Raw genomic sequence first — 18506 nt, 5'->3', positions numbered from 1 at the left:
GGGCTGTGTTTATTATCGCAGCGCTCAAGCTGGGATCTGCCTTAGAGTTTAGAAGGCGCGCCGCCAGCAGCCCAGCAGCGCGCCCTTTGGGAAAGGCAGGGATATGCCCGCCGGACTTTGGGGGGGGGTAACTCCAGGAAGGGTTCTGGATAAGGAGTGGGGGTGTGTCTGCGTGGTGACACCCCTTTGTCTCTTGCTCTGGGTGGGCACCAAGGCTGGAAACCAAGCTGGATCCAAGCCTGAGCAAGGCTTACGCTGACCCGGAGGGGCTCAGTGACGCCAGGGGCTGTGGGTTTGTCAAAAGCGCCGACCTTGAGGGTCTTTTTCCATCCCAGGGTTCAAAGAGGTGCTCTGATGAAAGCCAGGGATCCGAGAGAAGACAGCACCCCGCCCCCCTCCTGGCTGGAGGGCCATCCTCAAGACCAAGGCCAGGAGGGACCGGGCTGGGTGGGACGCGGGGCTTGTTAGAAATGCATTGTTGGGCATGAGGCCTGGATGCCACCCAGAGCCCGACCTGGCTTTCCCTCAAGCCGGGCCTGCACCCAAACTGGTTTTTCGACCCTGGTGGTGACTTCCTTTTCGGTATTTCAAACGGCCTGGCTCCCCTGCGGTCTGTCCAGATCCCTAGACACAGTTACTTTCTGGAACCCCCCATTTTGGAGTGGGCTCCTCCCTGCTTCTCCGGGTTCAGTGACGACCTCAGCATGGACAGCCGGTCCCCAGCTTGGTGTTGCTTCACTGTGACCTTGGCAGCAGCAGACAGCCCCCCGCCCACCCCCATGCCCGATGGGCCATCACTACCCCACCTGCCATCCCCGCCCCTCCCTCTTCTCTTTGGCACTCGCACGATTCACTCCATGCAGCGTGAACTCAGTTCTCCCCAACCTTTTCTGTCTGTTAGAATATATTCCACAGAGGTCACAAACAGGAGCCAGTCCCGCTACGTGGCCTCCGCCTCCGAAGTGCTGGAGGGGGGAAGAGATGCCTTCTAAATCGGCACCATTCAGGGTTTTTGATTCAAACTGGGAGGGGGCTACATGTAAAGTGAGACGGGGTGGGGGGTGCTTACACCCCAGGGTGCGTGGGTGGGTGGTGGTGGGAGAGCCAGCAGGCTTCCCAAATGCTTAATGTAATCGTGGGCCAGCTGCATGCACTTGTAAAGTTGTTATAACCCTCCTTGTTATAAACAGGAAAACGCAGAATATAAAGCAAGAGTCCCGCGTTCACAAACACCAGCTCTCCTGCGCCAGCTGCCAAACTCCCCTTTTATGGTGTTCCTCCTTGCAACCCCAGACCGGGCAAAAAGACCTTCCTCTCTCCCCTCCACGCTGCCCCAAAAGGGTTTGATTTGAATCTTCCCCCAACCAAGCTGTGGATCGGGTACCACACGCCCTCTCCAGCTCTGCAGTGCCCCGTACCATTGGCCTGGGGAGAAGCTGGGCTCCTGGCACCCTCTTCCACGGGTCCCCAGGGAATCCCGAGGTGGAGGCTTGCGCCTTTCCCCCAGGGAACACGCCCCCACCCCCGAGTCCTCTGGGCATCCCAAGGACCTCTCCAAGGTGGGCATCCTCTTCTAATCAGATGCCCACCTCTTCCCTCTTAGATAAACATGCCTCCCCTCCCACCCACTCCCAACTATCCAAGAGCTCTCAGAGATCTCCGAGGGCATTTTATGAGACTGTGTCATCGCCCTGTCTCCTCCTCTGCCTGGAGAAGAAAAGCCTTCTTGTGGGCGGCCCTGGGATTTCGGGGCTCCCCAGACCAGAGGTAAAACTCACCCCTGCGCCCCTCCCATCCCCACCTCTCCTTCCTGGCCCCACAGACCCTGTTCGGAGCCACAGCGATCCACATCCTGCCTCACTGACTGTGTGTGCTTACAGCGTCAAGGGGTGGACGTGATATTTCAAACATCAGATCAGTGCGTTTATATATTGGGTGCCCGGAAATTTTTCCAAATAAACACAGCTTGATTCAACTTGGGTGGGCGGACTTATCAACAGACTAATTCTATAAACAAATGAAGGAATAACCCCGAAACCGATTGGCTGGTATCAGAAAGACACGTGGAGGGAAAAGCTTGGAGTTTTTCAGCAATGAAATTTTAATTAATGTGGGTGGGCTGAGAGCACAGCGACTGTTTATCATAGACAATTTATTTGCCAGCGCTAAGTCAACATATAATAGCAAACTTACAACAATTATTTAACATTTTTAAAGCCATGAAGAGGGGACAGAGCGCTGAGCGGCCGGAGAGCGCGGCAGAGCAGGAGGCAGACGCAGGGCGGGCTCCCCGGGAGGGCCCTTGCGGCGCGGGGCGCAGTCCCTAAGCCGCCCGGGTCGCCTGCCTCGCTGGGAGCGGGAGCACCGCGCCCGCGCCCGCTCGCCATGAGCCACCTCTTCGGCCCGCGGCTGCCCGCCCTGGCCGCCTCGCCCATGCTCTACCTGTACGGCCCCGAGAGACCCGGGCTGCCCCTGGCCTTCGCCCCCGCGGCCGCGCTGGCCGCCTCGGGCCGGGCGGAGCCCCCGCAGAAGCCGCCCTACAGCTACATCGCGCTCATCGCCATGGCGATCCAGGACGCGCCCGGGCAGAGGGTCACGCTCAGCGGCATCTACCAGTTCATCATGGACCGCTTCCCCTTCTACCACGACAACCGGCAGGGCTGGCAGAACAGCATCCGCCACAACCTCTCGCTCAACGACTGCTTCGTCAAGGTGCCCCGCGAGAAGGGGCGGCCGGGCAAGGGCAGCTACTGGACGCTGGACCCTCGCTGCCTGGATATGTTCGAGAACGGCAACTACCGGCGCCGGAAGAGGAAGCCCAAGCCGGGCCCCGGGGCCCCGGAGGCCAAGCGGGCTCGCGCCCCGGCGCAGCCCGAGGCGGGGAGCGGGGCCGAGCGTCCCCGCCCTGCGACCCCGCGCCACGAGGGAGCGCCCGCGCGCCCCCCGCCCCTCCGGGCGGGCGCCTCTCCGTCGGCGCCCCTCCACGGGCCCAGGCCCTCGTCCCCGGAGGGCAACGCCGGAGACGCGCTCCGGGGCGCCGGGGCCGAGGCTGCCGAGCAGCCGGCGCGCACGGCGGACGGCCGGGGCTCTCCTCCGCGCCCGGCCTCCCGCAGCTCTCCGAAGAGCTCGGACAAGTCCAAGAGCTTCAGCATAGACAGCATCCTGGCCGGAGGGCAAGGGCAAAAGCCGGCCGGAGGGGACGAGCTCCTGGGGGGGCCCAAGCCAGAGCCCGGCGGCTGCCTGGGAGCCTCCCTTCTGGCCGCGTCCTCCAGCCTCTGTCCGCCTTTCAACGCTTCCCTGATGCTCGACCCGCACGTCCAGGGCGGCTTTTACCAGCTCGGGATCCCTTTCCTCTCCTATTTCCCTCTGCAGCTCCCCGACACGGTGCTTCATTTCCAGTAAAGCCAAGGAGCAGGGGCGCGGTTCTTTCCCCTGCCCTGGTCTGAGCTTCTCGTGAGGCGCCAGGGCTCCCACCGCTGGGGAAAGAAGTCGCGTGTTTTGTTTCGTTTTGTTCTGTTTAAGTGATTTCCTCCGAGGATGTGTGGATCCTGGGAAGTCTTACCAGCCTCTGCGCACAGATGGGCACACTCCCCTGCCTCCTGCAAGGCGGACCTTCCCAGAATCCCGAGCAGCTCCGGAGGTTTAAAAGACGCTGGGACTTGGGCATCTCAGGCTCCTACCTTGGGAGCAGGAAACTTCCTTGAACTTAGGTCAGTCTGATGGCGTGATCTTCCACCAGCTACCCAGCCAGGTCCGGCGAGTCCGGGGACTGGGAGGGCACGGTCCACGCAAGGGCGGACAGATGGCTCCAGGCTCTTTCCATCCAAGCGCCACTGTCAGACCATCGCCAGCCAGCTCGGTGGTTGCTTGGCCCAGGCCTTGGCTTTGAGCCCGTCGGAGTGGTGGGTGTTCACAGCTAGGTTTGTTCCTGCAAGTCCAGTTGTGGGGACACCAGGGGTGACCCCTGTTTTTCAAGTTCTCTGGGGCTTGGGGAGGACTTCTTATGACCAATGTCCAAGTGGGAACTGAGAAGCCACACTTTTATGTTAGAAAGAGAATTTTCCTCTTTTCCTTTCTCGACAGTAAAAGGAACATGCTGTATTCTTCGGCTAAATGCTTGATTCTTTTGACTATGAAGGACTGTCCCGTGAAAACGTCTGTATTAATAAGTTCTAGTAAGAAAGCACACTCTATATAACATAGCATCCTGTTGCATCAGGACAGCTCATTAATCAATACACATTTGTTCTCGAACGCATGTCACCAGCAAGAGTCCTCCTGTCTCTTTGCTTTGGTGGTTACGGGATCAGCTGGCTTCTGGGGACACCAGAAGTATGTGAGGGGAGGGAAGATGTCTCAGACATTAGAAGACTTTGGATTGCCATGGTTTTTTTTTTTTTTTTCCCCCAAGATCAGGTTTGATTGTTGCTACATTTTCCAGAATTGTGCAGTGAAGGACGACTTTTAATCAAAAGAGGTAAAACCAACACGTGGAAAGCAAGCAGAGGGGGGAATGGGTGAGTGCCAGGAGCAGTAAGGGAGCCACTGGTGTCTGTGGAGGTGGCTCTCTGGACTGCAAGGGGCAGGAGGCTTGGTGGCAGGAGGCAGCCAGCTCCTCCCTCTGAGCCCAGGCCGGGTAGGCCCAGAGACTGCAGCGAAACCAGCACCGTGAGGAGGTGACTGGAAGTTGGGGGTGACGGGTGGGTGGGAAGGCAGAGGCTGAGACAAAGGTCTGGTTATGAAAATTGAGACTTCACAGCCCCACTCAGCTCAGAACTTTGGGGAAATGCAACCCATCTCTTATGGTGGCTCTTTTTGGGGGTTTTTTGGCGGTTCTGAAACTTGATTTTCTGAGCCTCCAAGTTACTTTAATTTTATCTGATGTGGGAAAAACACAGTAAGACATGAGTTCTTGGAGGCAGGTGGAGAAAAGGTCTTTGAGGTAATTTTTTAAAGCAGTTCCCAGGATTTATATAAAAATGAACCCAAACGTCACATCAAGCGAGCCTGTTGGTTAATATGTTGGGAAGCATCTTTCAGACAAGCAGAATAATTCAATCGCTAGTAGGCAGAGAGCTGACTTACCAAGAATTCACTCTGAAAGCCACGTGCCGCTGACCCACATGTGTGTCCATGACGGCGTTCTGGCAGCCTGGTGGGAACACACACGCGCGTGCGCGCGCTTCAGTGTCCTTGATTTGAAGAACCTTGTTGAGGCCCCATGTTTGAGATCCAGGATCACTGCCATCAGCTTAAAATGCAGTGGAAGGGCCGCCACTGGGCATCTTGTTATCCCCCAGTCTCAGCCTCTGTGAATAAAGTGGTTTTTTCATCAACTTCTCAGTGACTGGTTCAATGGATGACTGGGGGAATAAACAAGCAGTGTGATAGGAAAGGGGAGCCTGGGAGTCTGTCTGGGAGCCCCATCAGCGTCTTGGGGGCCCTGGCTTCTGAGGGAGGCACGCACACTGACGGGAGGGGAGAAGCCAGAAACCCCAGGACTAGTGGATGCTGCCTGAACGTCAGCAATAAGACGAAGATTCCGCCTTGTGGGATATGTTTCCAATTCCTTCTTTTTGTGTTTGATGTGCTATCTTGTATGTTGTGTTAATTTATGGTGGCTGTTGTCTGGAGAAGCAAATAATCTAAGGCTGTCGTTTTAAAAGGGTGGTATTTTAATTTTGGAGGTACACCTCCAAAAAGCATAGTACAAACATTGTTTTTATGGCATAGAAAATAAAGGCAGGAGTAGGTATCTGCATTGTGAGGGTGTTTATACCTAAATAAAGAGAAATTCCGTTACCTAATCCCTCCATTCATCCGGTTCAGGACAGCACAGAGGAATGGACAGTGGGGCCATTTGCTATGGATTCTATCCAATTCCATATGTGTTCCTTCCTACTGAAGCGGGGGGGCAGTCCCCACTCTGGGTTTGAGTAACCCAGATTTAATCACATGCTCCAAGTAATGGCTGGGTGAGACCAAGAAAAGGTTTCTGCTCATAACAAAAACAAAAGCAGACATTTCGAGGAACCCAGAAGCAACGATACGGTTCTGTCCTACAGCAACTGGAAGCACGCCTCTGTGTTGTCATCTGCACAAAGGGCACAGATTCTGTTTCCTGTAGATGACCTTTAGCTTAAGCCCCGATTACACCCGCACACGGCCGAGTATGCGGACCAGCGTGGGGCGTCTGGCAGGCGCGTGTCCCGTGCTAAGTGTATATGTATCAGTTCTACACGCACATGCTCAGAAATTCATCGGCCTTTTGTCGAATTGGGACAGACTCAGATCAAGGGCTGAGTTCTTTCAGACGAATCCAAGTACTGGTACTTTTGGAAAGATTTTGCTTTTTCCAGGTCACTGGAACAAGGAATACTTTAGTTTTTTGCTCTCTTAGAGTGAAGCTAACATAGACTATATCAAAGGATCTGGGAAGCCATACCCACCTGAGCCCTCAACCTCCACGACTTTGGCCAGGGTAAGGGAACGGCGCAGAGGCCTCTTGCTTGGGCCGGTCCTGTGGAAGCTAACGGCCTGCTGGGTCTCACAGGCCCCCTGAGGATTGCCGGAACTGGCGGATGTCCCTGGAGGATTTCCAGAACGGGCCGAACGGGATGTGTCTTGCCATCCTCCGATGCAATCGCGTCTCCCTGGAAAGAGCCCACCTGTGGTCTCCGCCATCTCACAAACAGTGACCCGTGTGTGTCTCGGTGTGGGTTCGTGAGTTAGCCATTTGTGACGCGACTGTTGCAGCTAAAGGCCAGAGCGTGCCTGGCCGGGCTTGGTGGCTGCGGTTAACCTCGCAAGAGTGGGTGCTGTTTCCAGGGACTGGCTGCACCACGGGACAGCCCCGACTTGGTGTACTTCCTGTCTTCATGGCAGCTAGAGACTCGCTTCAGGAGGCAGGGGTTGTTTCAGACAGGCAAAAATATACATGATAACAAGCCAAGTTTATTATTAAAACTCAACAGCGTAAGTTTGTTGGAAAAGTAAGACTGGCTTTATCCCCGTTCCAAGCCGTTTTTATGCCTGAATAGCCAGTGGCAAGTCCTCCTCTACACCTGTCTTTATCGAGAGGCCCCAGACTCGGGGTTCTGCGGGGTCAAGCAGAGCCCAAAGACTGTACAGTGACCTTGAGGTGGGCCACAGGGAGTGGCGAGGCTTGGGCCCAATTGGGGGCGTCTGAATGGCGTCCAGATGCCAACTGCACTGGGAAAACCACATGAGGGGCTCACAGGCCAGATGTGGATTCAAACTCAGGGTGTAAGCTACGGGGGGCAGATGAGACCAAGTGCACAATTCGGCAGGGTGAGTGTGGACGCTGGGCAGGCGGGGAGCTGAGGAGAAACACCCAGCCCCTCCCCTCTTCTGCCTCCCAGCCTCACGTTAATGCCTCCGATTGACTAAGCCCCACCGGAGATCCGGCCTACAGGGAGCCCAGGGAATGCAGCCCATGGGGTCAGCCTGCAGGGGCAGAGAGGGGCAGGGAGAGCCCCGGAGGTGGGGGCGAGGCAAACAGGGCATGGCCAGCCCAGCAGGCCAGTTGGCTGCAGCTGCCCAGACCACACTGCTGATGGCCGAGGGCCCGGGATGCTGCCGAAGGCTGCGTCTGTCCTTCTCCGGGATTGGAGTCTCCCGGCAAGCTGCCGGGAGAAGCTGCTGGGGAAGGTGGCTCTGGACCCTAAGCTGAGGGCCTCTTCGGTGGGCAGGTCTGGGCTGAGCTTCTGAGGACGCCGTCCCTGGGGGTACAGTCTCTGCCTCCTGGTCCCTGAGCCTGGAAAGGACTTGCTGAGTGGCGGGGGGTCGCGATGCTGGTACCCAGTCTGCGTCCGTTTGTGCAGCAGTTAAAGCCAAGCTCTTCCTTCGCGGGTGGTGTGCTGAGCACGACGACCCACGCCGTCCTGCTCTTCCAGAAGGCCTGCGGAGGGCGTCCTCGAGCCCAGGCCCGGAGGAGGTGGGGCACGAAGGAAGTGTCTCGGCCTGGGCGAGGGCCGGGTGGGGCCTCGGGGAGGGTGTGGGATGACCCCTGCTGCTCACAAGCCTGTGTCATCTTGGACCACACCCCATTTAAAGCCTGACTCAGTCCTCATTCTGGGCAATGCGACCATTGCAAAATCCTGCCTCCCCGGTATCCCGGCATCACACTCTCTTCCCAGGGGGCTGGTCACCATCTACTGTCCCTGGGGTTCCCGGGGCCCTCCAGGCCCTCGGGCTGGTGAGGAAAACCGCTCTCGAGATGAGATGCAGGTGGGGAGGGGTGCTTTGGCCTTGTCAAGAGGGAGCCCACCAGAGCTGATAACCCAGCGCTGCCCTCCCATGCTGAGGGACCTCAGCAGAACGACTGAGCCGTCTGTACCTTAACCGTGTCATCTGTTCCAGTGTGGACAGTACTAGTAACGGCCTCGTTAAGCTGCTGTTAGGAGTACATTTCATGATGGGCATAGTCCTAGGCCGGCGGCTGCCCCAGCTCCCATCTGCGAGATGGGCAGAGGCGTGGTGCCCGGTGCGGGGCGGCTGTCAGCATTAAGTTAGGGAATGTATCCGCATAAGACGTCCAGCCGGCGGGAGGTCTTGGCTCTGCACACAGACACGGCCTCTAATCTAAACACTCGTTTTACGAGTCCATTTGCGACTTCTTGGTTCTGTATCATGAGCAGGAGCCCACAAACCCTGCTCAGGTTCTGGGCTCCTGGAGGTGGCAGGAGCCGCCTGGGTGACTTCTTCAGGAATTCCCAACCCCTGGGCAGGCGGGCGGCCGTTCTCCTCCCTTCTTCCTTGCAGGGTTACGTCTCTTGAGATGATCCAACCGTTTGAACACGAAACCAAAAGCAAAATAAGCCGCCACACACAGCAGGGGATCCTGGAAACCGCAGGAGAGTGACGGTCCCAGGCCGAGGGGAGAGCCCGTTGGTGTCTCCTTGCTTCGCCCAGGAGCTTAGAAGGGGGTTCCCAGGGCTGGCCATCCTGCCATCATGAACTGAAGGGCCTTGGGAATGAATAAAACTCTTTATTTCTGCCCCCCGCCCCCCCACCCCCCAGCACCAAGACCAGGCCTGCAGGCCAAGGGGAGAGAGGCTCCTCCCCTCTCCTGGGGACAGAGGGGCCAGACCGGGGAGCAGATCTTCCTAAATTCATGTGTCTCATAGCCTCCTTATAAAGTGTAAGGAACATTTCTTTAAATGCTGTGGTTAAATATAGCAGGGGCTTGGTCAGCTAGGACATTTTTAGAAAGCACATTACAAATCAGGAATGTTTTGGAGAAATAAATAAACTTTCCCACATTTTTGGACTTTGTGTCGGCCCTGCGGGCTCCATCTTGAGAGCGTGATGGGGCGGGGTGATGAATAATTCATGCCGGGCTCTGGCTGGTGCCGGGCACCCCTGCAAGTTGTGCTCCTTGCCTGCCTTGGGCATGGGGCTCCGGGGCGGGGATGGGCTGGGGGTGGGAGTGGGAGACTGTCAGGCTGGGGACAGCCCAGCGTCTGAATAAGGGCCCCTTGGTGGCCTAAGGAAGAGGACAATCCACGCCAGTGCCTTTCATGCCTTGTCTCCGCTGTTTGCTCCTGGGGCTCACTGGCCTCCACGTGGGGTGAGAACAAAGCCGGGGCCATGTTCTCATCCCTCAGCTGCAGGACCTCCCAGTGCTTGCGGCCTGCAAGGGCCCCGTTCTGTTGGCCTGTGGTGGGACTGGGTGGCGGGTTTCTAAAAGCTCCCTGTGCTCTGCAGCCAGGGTTGAGAGCCCCGAAGCCAGGTACCAGCATCCTCAGGTGGGTCTCGGGGTGAAGGGACCCGTGCAGGAAGGCCTCACCACCAGCTCCACTCAGACACACGCACAGACTTCGAGAGACAGCAGTCCCGTCCTACGGTACCCGGCTTGTCAGGCTGAGAATCAGGCCTGGGGCACACTGCCAGCACTGGGTCCTTTCCGACCCCCCTGCGGTGACACTGGGCACCAGGGACCAAGGACAGAAACTGCCACACCTGACGGCTGGTGATAGGTCCAATCAGTGCCCTTGCTGTTCCTCCTCCTTGTCACGGGGGAGCCAAGCCAGTACCCAAGGGGACCTCTCTCGTTATTTTTCATTCTTGCAGTGGTTACCGACGGAGCTTGGGTTAGAACTCGACTTTTTTTTGTCTGGACAAGTGGTCCTCTACCTGCACTAAGCCCTGGAATCCTTGGGGTGGGGGTGGAGGGTCGGTAAAAAATGCTGACCACTGGGTCACAGCCCCAGGGGTATTTTAGAAACAACACCCCCCCCCCCCCCGCCCCAGACGCTGCCGCCCCATGATTCTTAGTGTTCAGCTGGGGTGGTGCACCAGTGGTTTTGATATCAGTGAGGGAAGGCTTTGAGGTCAAGTGCCCGGATTATTCAGAAAAACCACTTGGCATGAAGAAAGAGAAAAGTAGGCTTTGGGCTGAATGAAGCAGCCCAGCTGCTGACAATCCTCGGGGCTCAGGGCTCCCCTGTCCCCGCACACCCTGAGGGGAGAAGGTACTGAGCACATCACCGGGCTGCGTGCCTCTCACTGGGTCATTTCAGTGACACCCCCCCCCCCCCCCGGCGAGGCTGCCCGGGGCTCCCCAGCTGAAGGGTGAGGATGGAGGCTGGGGCGGGCACACGGCGCAGTCAGGAAGATGGGTCCGACACGTGGGCCGTCTGCTCCCACCGCTCCCGTTCCCTCCCACTGTCTCTGCTGAGGTTCACGAGTGTTCCCCCACGTTTCAGCTCCGGGTAAAGGTAGCACAGGCATGTCGGGACACGCACAAGCAGTAAAAGTGTTTCTCCTTTTCTGTGACCAGGGATGAGTCTTGTACCTTGGATAGAGCAGGTTGTCACTCTCCATCCATCAAAGAGTCACGAAGGGCCAGGCCTGGGACATGACTTAGCCATGGATAAATGGACCAGACCCCGGTCCTGCCCTCAAGGGGCTGATACTGAAGGGGAGAAAACCAGCGAGGCAAGTTGTCAGACCCCAGCGAAGGCACTGCCGAGCTCTGTGGTTATCCAACACCTTTTAAATGCTCCACTTCCTGAAAGATCCCTATTCTTTCCATCTCGTTTCCCAAATATAACAAGAAGAACCCCTGCTCGCCTCTGTGTGCTAGAGGGCGGCCCACGGCCAGACCTACATCTGCGACCTTGGGAGCCGGGGGGGCCAGGAGGGGGGCCGAGTGCACCTGCTTTGCTGCTGCCGACGGCGCCTATGGTCCAGGGACCTGAAGCCATGAGAGCCATCCAGGGTGTGAAGTCCTTCGATCTTGCTGGAAGCGAGGGCTTCTGCAGTGGCCAGCCCTGTCGTGCTGGCAGCTGGGAATCCACTGAGTAGCCTTTGCAGAGACCTGTAGTTGAACGAGAGTTTGCAGCAAAAACTTAAGCCAATGAGAGCGGCAAGATCCACCATTGTTTCGGTATTTCTGACGCCCGCGCTCTCCCGGGCTCTGCGCTCATGTGTGCTTTGCAGGTATCGTGGCTGGCTGACCCTCAGCCAGGCCCTGCAAGGTTGGGAGGCTGCTTTCTCTCCTTACAGATGAGGTGGCAAGGTGGGGGAGCTCGGTGGCTGCCCAAGGGCTCGCAGCCCAGACAGGGCAGAGCCGGGCTGCAGTTCAGGCTCTCCAGCTCTGAAGCGGCCTCCCTCGTCGTCGTCGTTGTCATCAGGCTCTGTCCCGAGGCCTTTACGTGCACGGCCTCTTTCATCGGGAAACAGATGTCGGAGCTGGGAATTACTGTGGCCGTGTTACCACAATATTTTACAGGTAGCCTCCCCAGGTGGCAAAGCGAATCCTCGGCCAAGTCGCACAGCCAGGCACACCTGTCTTTACAGCTCACGGCCGCTCGTTTCACTCCACCAGGTGTGGAAGTGGCGGGCATCCGAGCAAACAGCGGCTCCCCTCCGAAAGCGAAAGAGACAGGCGGGAACCCACCCCCTGCCAGACACACCCGACACGAGGTCCTCAGTGGCGTCTGCACACCAGAGCCACTCAGGGAGCTCGACAGAGCACGACGCCTGGCCCCCGGCCCCCGAGGTGCTGGGGCATTTGGCCCCCCTGGCGATGCCAGTACAGAATTACGGATGAGAGTCACTGGTCACCCGTGGTCCAGACTGGTCCAGTACCCTGGTTCTCAACCGGGGGCAGTCTTACCCCGGGGCAGCTGGCAAGGTCTGGAGACATTCTAACCAGGGAGGGTGCTGATGGCCTCAGGGGGCTGAGGCCAGGGAGGCTGCTGAAAGCTCTACAAAGCACAGAAGAGCCCCACCCCACGGGGAATTACCCCACCCTTACGGCCCCAGGTTTGAGAAGCCCTGTGATCCCTCTGTGTGACTCCACGAGCAAAGCACAGCTGGAGCACAAGACACATTTCTATCATATCCCAGTCTCCCTGGGCTTGTCAAGCTAAAGGGCCATGTAATGTGTCTTGATCAGAGGCGTATTTTTGCATCTTCTGGACCAATGAGCCGAGAGAGTCATTTGACAATGTTTTAGTAGCCATATGAAAAAAGAAAAATTGACAAGAAACAGGAAAAGTTCATTTTAGCTGTATATTTTATTTAACCCCACCTAAACAAGATATTATCATTTCAGTGTGTAATTTACTATCAAAAAGTTCTCCACAGGAGTTCCCATCATGGCCTAGCGGGAACGAACGTGACTAGTATCCGTGAGGATGCGGGTTCGATCCCTGACCCTACTTAGAAGTGCTGCTGTGAGCTGGGGTGTAGGTCGCAGACTCGGCTCAGGTCTGGTGTGGCTGTGGCTGTGGCGTAGGCCGGCGTCTGCAGCTCCAATTCGACCCCTCGCCTGGGAACCTCCATGTGCCATGGATGTGGCCCTAAAAAGACACACACACAAAAGTTACTGACACACTACATCTTTTGGCGTCAAGTCTCTGAAATCCGGCGTGTATCCTGTGTCGACGGCACAGCTCACCTCGGATGAGCCGCATTTCCCGCGGTCGAGAGGACACCCGCCGAGCCAGAGCCCTCTCGGGCTCTCCTTCCACATGCTTTTATGTGATCCTGCAGCAGGGCACCCGCCCCAGCGGCGATTAAGTGATTTGAGACCCACTAATGAGTTTTGCATCTGTCCCCCTCCCCCACTAAGCAGAGTGCTCTGAGGGCAAAGCTTACACACTGGCAGCTCCTTTTCTCCTATCCTGTCCAGCCTAGTGCCTGCCACACAGGAGGCGTACAAAACTACTGGCTACACTTCTTCCACGCCCGGCTTTCCCACCAGGGCGAAAGTCCCTCAGCCTATTATAACCAAACGCTTGATGTGCAGCAGACAGAACGTCTGGAGGGCCGATGGGCAAAGGCGCTTGTCTGACTCCTGGCGCTTCTTTCCACGTGGGTTGCTCTCCTTCACCGGCTGGGCCGCGGGCAAGCGGGCTCATCTGACCGGTCAACGTGGGCAGAGCGACGCTGGCACCTGGGGTCCCAGCCTGGCTCTTTTCCCCTTGGAGTGAGCGCCTCTGTTTTGCTCTCCAGGGTCTGCCCACTCCCCACCCCAACCGCGGGGAGGGGGGGTCCAGAGCGGCCGCTGCCGAGGGGGCATGTTTGCTGCTCGCCAGGGACAAGCCACAGCCTCCAGCTGCGCTTTCAAGATACGTGTTTTTGGCTTCTCTCTGCCCGATCTCGTCATTTCCCAAATGGTTCAGAAGGCGGCAATCTCCTACTTGTACTGGCGAGGACCCTACCACGGAGCAGGGAGCGGAAATGAGCTCCCCAAAGCACAGACTATACAGTGAGGGTCCCGCCGGGGCCCCAGCTCCCAGTCTGGAGTGCCGGGGGCTCAGGCTCCAGCTCATGAGAAAAATGCACGTCTCGACGCTGGATGCGCCTCTGTAGGCAAAGACCTCCCCGAAGAATCAAAGAGAGGGCAGTCTTTACAGCGCTGGGGATGAGACCCCGGGGTTCCATTTTTAATCTCCGCGACGTCCCAGAGGGGCAGGGAGAACGTTCCAGCTGCAGGCGCGACCTCTGGATTTATAGGTTTGCGAGTGAGCTGTGTCCCAGTCCCCTCCTGCGAGAGGATGCTCCTCGGAGGCCGGCTGCGGGGAGGGGTGGGAGCTGGGAGGCGGAGCGGCGGCCTGGACTGTGAGAAACAGGAAGAGTCCTTCGGGCTCCATTAAGAGCCCCGGCTGTCTTTCCCAGCAACAGAAACTCTCCGTGGGCCCCATAATTCACGCCACAGGGCCGAGCCTGCAATCAGCGCTGAGAAGCTGCGTTCGGTACGGCCACAGGACGAGGACGTGTGCGTGTGTGTGGTGGGGGGGTGCTGGGGGGCAAAGTCGAGAGGCCGAGAGAGGCTCTGGGGGGGCATCAGAACCTCCATCATGGACTCTCCGTCCCTCCCCGCGTCTCAGGGGCATCTTCACCAGCAGCCCGCAGCCAGCACAGTTTCAGAGGATCCCTCAGTGCCCTCCGCGCTTCCCAAGACTTTGTTTTCATTAGCAAAGCAATATGTAATAATAGTTGTTAGAATAATTGTATTTCTGTTTTTACATCTGTAAAGATTAAGTTAAACAGTATGAAGCCCATTAAAGTATTCCGTGACACGCTGCCGTGAAGTGCCCTCATTCCCACTGCTACTATTCTTCCAGAGTAAACTTCAGAGATCGGGGCGGCTGCCACGAAGGGTTATTTATAGCGGCTCATTCATCAATAAAAAAACTTCAAAAGGAATCTGTTAGTCTTCTATTGGGAAGCCAAAGAAAACGCACAGAAAGACAGCCCTGTTAAGGAACAAAGCGGAGGGACCGCAGGACGTTTTGTTAAGTAAAATCCTGATTTCTAACAAACACCATGTCGCAGAAAGAGACTGCCGGCAACGTGAATCCATTTAAGCAACTGGGTTCCCATTGGATAGTTAAAATAAGCTGTTAAACAGTTGTATTTACGTTGGCTTCAAAGGGCCTGAGCCTCCTCTTTGGGTTTTAAAAATGTAATAGGTTTGTGATCTTGACGTGGTGAGGCGAGTCTTTTCATCTTAAGCAGCCCCGGGGGGCGGACGCATCCCTGAGCGGATGGCTGATGGTTTCATCTCCAGTTTTCTTGGCTCTTGGTGTGCAGCTGGACTGGGTTTGAAGCAGGGTCTCCCATGGCGGGAAGACCATTATTGGGCACCTGCTGTGTTCTTTGCACTGTCCCGAGGAAGCAGGTGGTGCTGGCTCCATCTTGCAGGCGGGAAAACCCAGGTCAAGGGAGCTGCGTCCACATCCGTCACACGGGGCCAGAAGCGTGTCCCGTGCTGAGGACCCCGTCGCTGGTGGCAGCTTAGAACTGTAGCGACTCGTCTGGTTTTGGATCTGGATGTGTGACGTCATGCAGCCATTGGCACGATCCCAGGCCAAACAACCAGGAAGTCCAACCCCCAAACGTCAGTGGAGACGTCCCGCCTGCAGACGAGCGGAGCAGTCGCGTTTCTTAGGGTGTCTAAGCCTCGATCCCGGGCAGGTTCTGCAAGGCACGATGCCGCGTGCCCTGCGGCAGCAGAGATGAGGTGTAGCGAGGAAACCGCCTCTGCAGGACTCTGTTATGGGGACACTGACGGAGGAGGAGGCTGGGGCATGGGGGACAGCAGAGTTCTGAGCCTCCACCACCGTCACGCAACTAGCACGTGCGGGGACCCCGTTGAGTGAGGCCAGTACAGGCCTTCTGTCCCTTATTCTTCCCAGCCTTGTGACGCAAATACTAACAACAGGCCCATTTTACAGACGGGAGATTGAGGCTCCGTGACAGAATTTGCTCAAGGTGACCCAGCTGGGAGAGGCAGGGCTGGCGGGGGGAGGTCCTCCCCTTGACCTCTGGCCTCTGCTTGGCTAACGGGAGAGGGAGACTCTGGGTTCAGACAGGCCAGTGGCGACTGGTTGGGAAGCCTGGCCCTGGCACAGAGCTGGCCAAGGAGCCGAGCAGAGGCCGACCGTCCAGCCTGTGCACCTGAAGCAGAGGCATCTCCTGAGAGCCACGCAGCCCAGGAGCCAGCGCTATCTGGACTGGAAAGCTGGCTTTGCTACTCATTGGCACATTATTCAGCCTCTCAGAGCCTCAGATTTCTCATCCCTCAAATGGGGTAATAAGATCCAGGTGGTGGCGAGGATGGACCGGGATGAGGTCATGTATCTGCAGCGGCTGGCACGGTGTCGCAATCACAACAGCGCGCAGGGACTTAGCGCCTCCCCTGGGCCAGAGCGACGCCGACAGCCTCACATGTAGAAACTCAGGCAGTCCCTCCAACCACGCGCTCCGATGGGACCTATTTCATCCTCTCTTTTTTTTATTTCTTTTGTCTTTTGTCTTTTTAGGGCCATACCCGCAGCATATGGAGGTTTCCAGGCTAGGGGTTAAATCGGAACTACAGCTGCCGGCCTGCACCACAGCCACAGCAATGCGGGATCCAAGCCACGTCTGTGACCTACACCACAGGTCATGGCAACACCAGATCCTTAACCCACTGAGCGAGGCCAGGGATTGAATCCGCATCCTCATGGATGCTAGTTGGCTTTGTTAACCACTGAGCCACGACGGGAACTCCCACCCTCATTTTATAGATGAGCCTGCCGGGCCACAGAGGGGTGTGGAACTCGTTCAGCCTGGGACAGCTCTCCAGCGTGGAGTGGGAGGCAGTCTGTCCTGAGTCCCCTCCCTCACTGCTCTTCCCACCCCCTCTTTATGGGTCCTTGGAAAATATGAGGGGGTGCCACCCCGTAGATGGCGCTGACAAGTGACACGAGAGCTGATACTTGATCGGGGAACATGGTGGCTACTGATGAGTTTCTGCATGGCTCCCAGGACACCAACCCACAAGGATTCCTCCTCCAGAAGGTTTTCCGGTTGTGCAACACGTGATCAGAGACGCAGCCTATGAGTGGCCTGGCAATTGGGACGCATGGCTCCCATCCCTGGCGTGGCTGCTGCGTATCTGGCAGGTGACCCTCAGGGGCCCTATGCCCCCTGCACTGTTTCTGCCCCGGTCATAAAGGGGAGCTGGCCCAGGGCTGCCTGAGGGCTGCTTGATGCCATGGCCTTGGATGTCTACATTGGCACGCAGAGGGCTGCCCGTGTATGTGCCGCCTGACCACAGACCTCCCTGTAGAGGGGCTTCAACCGGCCTGGTTTCTGTCTTGAGCCTGAGGCACAAAGCTGTGACTACTCTACTTTCTTTGCTGAGAGCCATCTGGGTTCCCCACGGGTGGCTCAGAGGGGTTAGAGGGTGGCTTCCTTTGCGGGCGGCACCTGAGCAGGGTGGACCCGCTGCTTCTGGCCACCGCCTTTAATGGCCCTCAGTGCACTTATCAAGACGGACGGTGGCTACAAAGACCAGGACCCCTTCATGGCACTGTTAGCGGGAGTTTCCGGCTCAGTTCTCGGGCACGAGGGGAGGCCTGTGCGCCCTGGACAGTGGCTGAAGCTGACAGCCACCCTGGCCAGGCGACCCAGCTTGTCCAGCGGCTCCTTCCCCAAGACCCGCTGTGAGCACCGGATGAATTCAGCTGCGTTTGGGATTTGCCAACCATCTCACACTGTTTTTAAAATGCTTGGGGTTTGATAAAACCGAAAAAGATATTTGCCAAGCATCATTCCCCTTCATTTTTTAAACCCATGTGGATTTTAAGGGGAATTTAATCCATATGTTTCTGATTCATTTGCTCTTAACTCATCAAAACCTTGTTTCAAAAGAGCTATTTGATGTCCAAGGAGCTTTTGGAGTTGGGTTTTCAATCTTTTAAAGTCTCCCTTTCCTGGCTTTGAAATGAGATGTTGCTGTTTGCCAAGCATAAATGAGCTCCCTAGCTGAAACGAGGTCCATGTTTGCTTCACAATTAGAGAGCTGTGAGCTCTCAGTGGGCTGTGAAATGGGCAAAACCTGTGTCCTTTGAAGACGGGTCAGGACCCCCTCCCCCCAATCCAGGACCAGGGACCCACCTCCTCTGCGTCCAGGAGCTACGGGCTGAGGGTGGGGTCCTCTTTCTTTAACACCTTGATTCTGCCCCGAGGCGGGCAGCCTGGGAGACGTTTTAGGACGGCAGCGCCATACCTTTCACGGGACTATAATTTAGGAGGGACTTCCACGACGTTCACAGAGTCTGGTTTACTTGAACTTTTTATAATGAAATGTTTAAAACACACACAAGAGCAAAGACTGTCCTCAAGGACGACTCACCAGCTTCAGCGACGAGTATCTCAAGCTCGGCCTCGACTTGGAGATGAGTCCTGGGCTGTCCATCACTGCATTCTTCAGGATTTCGGTCTGTATCTCTACAACACAAGGAAAGGCCCTTTCAAAGGCCACAACACTCTGATCATGAACTGGCAGTGAAGTCCTCGACGTCATAAAAATCCTGATTAATTCCCCACTGTTTTCTCATCATTTTAAACAGGTGGGTTCTTTGAGTCAGGATCGAAACGAAGCCATACCCTGCAGGTGGTGGCTGTATCTCGTAGGAGGCATTTCCCACGTTTTGGATTTTCTTGATTACGTTCTTGTATGTAACAAATTTCTTTTT

The 18506-nt window shown here is 56.7% G+C and overlaps 1 protein-coding gene across 1 annotated transcript; it reads left to right on the top strand.

Annotated features, from left to right (window-relative positions):
- Positions 1-1791: 1791 nt before the first annotated feature.
- FOXL1 (forkhead box L1) lies at positions 1792-5336 on the top strand. Its single transcript, XM_047792226.1, has one exon. The coding sequence runs from the start codon at positions 2386-2388 to the stop codon at positions 3400-3402; it is 1017 nt and encodes a 338-aa protein (XP_047648182.1). The 5' UTR covers positions 1792-2385; the 3' UTR covers positions 3403-5336.
- Positions 5337-18506: the final 13170 nt, after the last annotated feature.

The sequence above is a fragment of the Phacochoerus africanus genome, chromosome 8 (genome assembly GCF_016906955.1).
Source record: "Phacochoerus africanus isolate WHEZ1 chromosome 8, ROS_Pafr_v1, whole genome shotgun sequence".
In the NCBI taxonomy this organism is placed as follows: Eukaryota; Metazoa; Chordata; class Mammalia; order Artiodactyla; family Suidae; genus Phacochoerus; species Phacochoerus africanus.
This window is presented reverse-complemented; position numbering and strand designations above follow the sequence as displayed.

Coding starts and splice junctions, on each gene's coding strand:
- FOXL1 (XM_047792226.1), top strand. CDS start 2,386: ATGAGCCACCTCTTCGGCCCGCGGCTGCCCGCCCTGGCCGCCTCGCCC.